Genomic DNA, 7,144 nt, shown 5'->3' on the forward strand with positions numbered 1-7,144 from the left:
GAAAAAGGAGCCAACAAAATGCACAAGTGTAAATTCTCTGAACAAGGGCTATTGAATCGCCACCTCTTGGCGGTCCACAGCAAGAACTTTCCTCATATTTGTGTGGAGTGTGGTAAGGGTTTTCGTCACCCATCAGAGCTCAAAAAGCACATGAGAATCCATACTGGGGAGAAGCCGTACCAATGCCAGTACTGCGAATATAGGTCTGCAGACTCTTCTAACTTGAAAACGCATGTAAAAACTAAGCATAGTAAAGAGATGCCATTCAAGTGTGACATTTGTCTTCTGACTTTCTCGGATACCAAAGAGGTGCAGCAACATGCTCTTATCCACCAAGAAAGCAAAACACACCAGTGTTTGCATTGTGACCACAAGAGTTCGAACTCGAGTGATTTGAAACGACACATAATTTCAGTTCACACGAAAGACTACCCCCATAAGTGTGACATGTGTGATAAAGGCTTTCACAGGCCTTCAGAACTCAAGAAACATGTGGCTGCCCACAAGGGCAAAAAAATGCACCAGTGTAGACATTGTGACTTTAAGATTGCAGATCCTTTTGTTCTAAGTCGCCATATTCTCTCAGTTCACACAAAGGATCTTCCGTTTAGGTGTAAGAGATGTAGAAAGGGATTCAGGCAACAGAATGAGCTTAAAAAGCATATGAAGACACACAGTGGCAGGAAAGTGTATCAGTGTGAGTACTGTGAGTATAGCACTACAGATGCCTCAGGCTTTAAACGACATGTTATTTCCATTCACACGAAAGACTATCCTCACCGGTGTGAGTACTGCAAGAAAGGCTTCCGAAGACCTTCAGAAAAGAACCAGCACATAATGCGACATCATAAAGAAGTTGGCCTGCCCTAACGATACTTGTGCAGACGTTTGTAGAGATATTGGCCTTGAAGCAGAAAATTCATTTTAAAGCCAATCAATCTCATTCACATACAATACTGTATATTGATTTATGCTGTGTACAAATAGATTTACTGCTTCTAGTTGACTTTTTTTAATATACATTTTGTTCAGTAGTGTGTTCTGAATTCTATTCAGTTTGTTTAATAAATGGGGAAAACTGGCAACGTGCTAGTTACTTTTAATAAAGTAATCCCTGATTCTATACTGAATTTTTATATCTTAGAAGTTTTATATTTATTTAAATATTTACCTTGCTTACCTTGATGGTACTCTTCTAAGACCATTAACTTAAGGTAACTTTACATTGGTAACTCTGAAAGTATTCATGTTGACTCATTATTTTTCCCCATGCATTTCTCACAATAAAATCGTCAGAGACATCTACTAATATAAATGGGAGATTTTACAGTCAGGTCTAATTAGCATAAGATGGAAGTCATTTACTTGTCTTGGTTAATATTTTCAGACCACTTGACAGTGAAAGTTGCCATTTGAGCTTTTGTGTCCCTGGCTTTGCTGAGTAAAGAACAGTGGCTGGGTTCGTGTTTACTTTTCATTTTGTTTAGCAGATAAAATAATACTTCTTTTGGCTTTCTTTGGATTATTTACATCTTTTGTCAGCATAGCAAACTTAGAAAACCTTATTGAAAAATTTTCCTTGATCCTGTTGTATTTTGATTATTCTGTCTGTGCGGCTTCGTCTTGGAATGGTTGTGTGCTACAAATGACACGTACTGAGGACTGCAGTTCGGAATCTCCTAGAGGTAACTTGTGGCTTATAGGATCTTTTGCAACTTTATATATGTAAATGTACCCTGAATTATATATATACACATATATATCATGTACCTGTGTGTATTGCTTACTTTACATATTTATACACACGACCCCAAGTAGTAGTTGTTTAAAATCTGTAATTAAAAATATTAAATTTACAGTAACATGAAAGATCCAGGGATGCATGAGAGAGCATTTTGTAAGTCATGCTCTTCAGAGAGACTACTCAGGTGAAGAATTAGAAGGAAAATAAGGACACTAGTATTTTTAAAAAGTAAAGGTATTTTCTTTTAAATATCTTTGGTAATTGAAAAATAGAGGTTAAGATGTTTCTAGGTATAATGTTTTCATACAGTTTCAGCTCCATGTCTTTATATATTTTTGAAAAGCAAATGAGTATCCAGACATGACTCCTACAGTTCTCTTTGAGAAGCCTGAGAGGGAACTCTGTCTTATTTAGTGAGGGGGATGGAAAAGCAGCGATAGCTCTGTGGACCAGAGAACAGGTGCTAATTATGACTTCACACTTGGCAAGTTCAGCCTGATGTGTTATTTCTTAGACAGTTACAGTTAGCAAACTTTAAAAACTTAACACTCAAGTTGGCTTTGATTAAAAGGTAAAGATGTGTTTTAAGTGGATAAGGAAAGTCTGAGGCCTTATTTGGAACATCACTAAGTCTTCCACAGTTTTTTTGAGAGTTGGCATTTTTTAACAGTTCTGAATCAGTGTCATACATTCATAAAACGAATTCTGTTGATTAGAACTTGGTTGTGCTAAGACAAATCTTGGAGAACAGAAAACAGTTTTTGGGGTCCCTTCAATTGGCTATTGGTTTATATGCATCTAGCACATTGAAGGAGAACTAGAAATTGTCTTCCCACTCAGTAGCTGCCTTGCCACCTCATTATGGTGCTCCATCCCCTTTGTGCTTAGGTTTTTACCTTTCATCTTTCTCTTTGCCATTGATGTTTGTATTCAAGAGTTATATTTTTAGGGTTAGAAATCAAAATATTTGGTGTTTGGCAAGCCTCTGAAGTGCTAGACTGACTTAGTCTAGTTTTAAATCAAGTGCTTTAGGCAGGTGTGAACTCTAGCCTAAATGCCCGTCAAAGTCAAGGCATGGGTTTTTCCTAGCCTATCTCATAGCAAATTCCTGTACCTTCTTGGCCCACATAATGTGCTGGTTTTTTTTTTTTTTTTTAATGAACTTAAAATTATATGATTTGTAATTCATTGCCCTGCGATTCTTGAAAGCTCTGTCTGTTTTTTTGTGAGAACCTTTAAAATCTCCCTTGATTTTTATTTTTCCCAGAAGTAATGTAAAAACACTTAAATGAAAGTGGAAGTGTATTAATTTTAAATCCTATAAAATTAATACAGAAAATATAAATGATTGGGTCATTTAACTATATTTTTTTAAATAAACTGAAAGATAAAGAACACAACACTTTACACATTTTATATTTCTCTTACATAGTCTGGAATCATACACAGTTCTTTTCTTTTTAAAGCACAATATTAAAACCTTTAAAAGGTATTTAAGGGTCTGGTCAAGTGAATATGATAAAACGTATTTGTCTGTATAAAGAGAAAATGAAATTGTAGTCACTGTTATGTACTGACATTAGTTACAACCTAGTTTTAATTCTTAAAACAATTTTGATTAGCAAAGCTAAAAAGACAAGGATGCTTCAGTTAAAATGTTTTAAAGAGGTACAGATTTTTACAAGGACATAATATAAGTTATTGTTCTGTAGAAATATCCTATTAAATATTGTATGTCCCTCCCTCTGTATACTTTGTAAAAAAAGTAAAATACATAAAAAGAAAATCATATAGGGATGTGTGACATTATTGTAATTGTGTACTTGAGAATAACGTGCAAAAATAAAAATCAGAATATTTTCCTGTTATTGAATGTTTAGTCTATTTGATACCAGTACTAAGTTAATGATTTTTCTTAAGGAAAAAAATGTACAGTTTTTGTAAACCTAATAAACATCAAAAGCAGTGGATTATTTTCATCCCCCCCATTTCTTAATTCCTTTTACGCAGCAGTGGAATGCAAAGTGCTCGATTGCTTTGAATTTTGTGACTCAGATGCAAATACTGGTAATATTTCAGTCCTGTGAATTTGCAAGTAGTATTTCAGAGAAGAGGTGATTGGTGAGTCCTTTGATGAGCATGTCCTTGGAATTCATTTTTTCTTTTATCTTCATAAAGGATCTGTTTTATTAGCATCTCCAATTCCTCTGAGATGAATTACCTATGCATAAAGTGGTTTTTGAGAGCACTTAAAGTTCATTTCAGTATTAATTCACAGCATATTTAATCAGTGGGAACTGTAACCACCTCCACAGCAGAAATCGTGCCCTCAAGTTACCCCTTTGTGCCCAGTTTAGAGGACTCTAGTAGACGCTAACATACTAGAGAGTGGTCATTGCTGCAGTTAAAAATAGGCAGTTAAGTAAATGTCAGGAGTCAAAAGAGATAGAGTTGTGCCATCTTTGGTTTTATAGACAAGATTCTGCAGTTCTTCCAACTGTATGAGCAAGCAAATGTTTGCCTAACAATTGAAACAGTAAATCAGAATTTTAGGTAAATGACCAAGGGAATGTGGTGATGAATGTCACTGTCCAGAGCCATAAATCGGACAAAACCATAGCATGCTGAAAAACTTAAGTTGTAATGGAACGTCCAACAGATGATACCTAACCTGTCTGTGATCCCAACCAGTCAGATAATGTGCATCTGTATTACCTGGAAATCTCAGTATTAACAATTGCATTTCACACAAATTCTAGCATTCATGTAAGGAAAAACATGGCTAATCAATATCTTAAAGGGGGGGCAATCTTTCAGAGCAGTGGTTTTCAAAGTGTGGCCTGCAGCATTGGCAGCATCTTAATCTCCTGGGACTTTGTTAAAGATGCAAATTCTCAGCCCCATGCTAGTCCTACTGAATTGGGAAACTGGTGTGCGACCCAGCAATCTTTGTTTTAATATGTTCTCCAAGTGATTCTGATGCCTGTTAAAGCTTAGGAAACTTTTAGAGCACTTGAGGAACCTAAAAGATGACTGGTTCAACATTTAGTGTGGTAGATGAGAAAATCACAAAAAAAATCAGAAATGAACAGTGGGAGAAGAATAGGACCCAGACGGTAGTTTATACCTTCGGTTTGCTGTTTTAAAAGTGTGAGCCTGCCAAGTCAACAAGTATATATCCTTTAGCACACATGTAAATAGCCTGCACTTCCTAAATCTTGTGTGGCCTCCCATAGTTACATTCCTTAAAGGTAAATTGGGTTCAGAGGAAGTTTCAGCATTTAAAAGAGAAGGGCTGAGAAAGATTTGTGTGTTTTAATTGGCCCAGGGTTACTTAAGGAAATCATTATCGAAAAAACCATTTTGCCACATTCTGCAACTGTTTGAGGTCAAATTAAGTTTACCCTATGGATTTTGTTTCATCTTTTGTTTCGTGTATATATTGTTTGCCTTTTTCATAAAAATCTTGGATTTGTTATATATTGTTCCTGTTATTTTTGACATCTTTCCTATTGTAAATAAATTACTATTTTGTTTTAAGTTACCCTAGTGGAGTGTTGGCTATAGACAAAGTATACATGCACACTCAAAATGAGAAGGCTTAAGTCACACAGTTAATGAATTCCCAAGTTGTTCAAAGCTGGAGGTGATTGATTGACTCCCTTCAGTAGTTTAGCACCAAGGAACATACACTATTGTGTATAGGCAAAGCATCTGCACCGACTTCAATTTCAAAATCATTTTCTGACTTCTGCGATGGAAATACTCAGTCCATCAAGTTTGAGGCCAAAATCAAGAATACTTGGTTTTTCCTATTCAGTTGGTCTCCCATATTACTTGTATTGCTGGTATTGGTGGACACAAAGGATCTGGCATTATAGTGACCTGTCAAGACTGGAAAGCCACTAGGAGACTTGGCTCCTGAAAACCTGCTCAGGACTTCTAGATGTCTTTGGCTATGTGAGCTACCACAGAAGTATCTAAACACATTGACTAAATTATAGAATAGTTAACTAGACCTATGTTATTTTGCTTTCTAAGAGGCCAGCTTCTGCTTGTCCTTCATGCTTGTATTTGACTTTATTATTTTTTTTTGAGACGGGGTTTCACTCTTGTCCGCCCCAGGCTGGAGTGCAGTGGCACGATCTTGGCTCACTGCAACCTCAGTCTCGTGGGTTCAAGCGATTCTCCTATCTCAGCCTCCTGAGTAGCTGGGATTACAGGTGTGTGCCACCACGTTCGGCTAATTTTTGTATTATTAGTAGAGACAGGGTTTCACCATGTTGCCCAGGCTAGTCTTGAACTCCTGACCTCAGGTGATCTGCCCGTCTCGGCCTCCCAAAGTGCTGGGATTACAGGTGTGAGCCACCACACCCGGCGTATTTGACGTTAAATGTAGAACCCATTTCCTTTTGTCTGAGATTCTTTGAAATAAGGGGGTATTGCAAAGCCATCTGTTGGGGTTTTGAAAGTTCTAGTCACCTATCCTCCCCTCTTGAGTTCTAACCACATTGAAAATAGACCACAAGAAACCACCAACTGAGATTGTGATTTATTCTAGTAAGACTGGACTGGGAGACCCAGAGGCTGAGATGAATCTGTTTCCAATCTATTTCCCTCCAATGTAGGCTTTGACTGATGTAGCCAGTCATTTGAAGGCATGGGGCCTACCTTCCATTCCTCTGTGAGCTATCGAGAGACTAGTTCATCAGAGAAAGGGAGCATCTACCCCAGTCCTCCCAGGCTAGGACCCAGGAAAAGGGGGAGAAGAGTTCCCATACATCATCCTAATAAACGTTAGTCCAATTCTGGATTACCCTCTGGTATTAGCACAACAGCAACGTGATGTTTTTGCCATTAGCCTTGCATATTTGTGTCCACTTTTATTGATTTTTACTGTTACCCCTTGAAGTGGTGATTGTGGCAGACCTTCTAAAGTTCCTTCTTCTTTCAAGGCAGTATAGTTTGGTTGTTCTTCAGAAAATTAATTTTTAAAGGGCAAATGTACTTACTATACAAAGATGGAAATCTTGCAAGTTATTTTTATTGCATGCTTTCATAACAAAAATCAGGAAGATGATCACCCACAAGGCCACCTTCTGTATTAAAGGGATTGCTTGTCTTTGTTCTCTTCCAATCTTAGTCCATACACATAAATCTTTTATCTGTCTTGTAACCACAGTTTCAGTTCTATTCTGGGTTCAGCGATTTTCTTTTCAAACATCAAATGTAATTCACGTGTCTACACCAATATATGGGAGAGTTTGTTCCCCTCAGCCTTACAAACAGTGAGTGTTACAGCTAATCTCACAGGTTAAAAAAATAAAGAATATGTCATCGCTGTTTCACTTTGCTTTGACCAGACTCCTAGTGGAGTTTAATGCTTTTATGTATCTAATA

General features: G+C 37.1%; 1 protein-coding gene across 1 annotated transcript in view; it reads left to right on the top strand.

The window, feature by feature from the left end:
• ZFX (zinc finger protein X-linked) overlaps positions 1 to 5,284 on the top strand; it is a 65,515-nt gene extending 60,231 nt beyond the window's left edge. The window contains exon 8 of the mRNA XM_017514568.2: positions 1 to 5,284. Coding sequence (XP_017370057.1) covers positions 1 to 870 — 870 coding nt within the window. The 3' untranslated portion in view covers positions 871 to 5,284.
• Positions 5,285 to 7,144: the final 1,860 nt, after the last annotated feature.

This window comes from Cebus imitator, unplaced genomic scaffold (assembly GCF_001604975.1).
Source record: "Cebus imitator isolate Cc_AM_T3 unplaced genomic scaffold, Cebus_imitator-1.0 Scaffold527, whole genome shotgun sequence".
NCBI lineage: Eukaryota > Metazoa > Chordata > Mammalia > Primates > Cebidae > Cebus > Cebus imitator.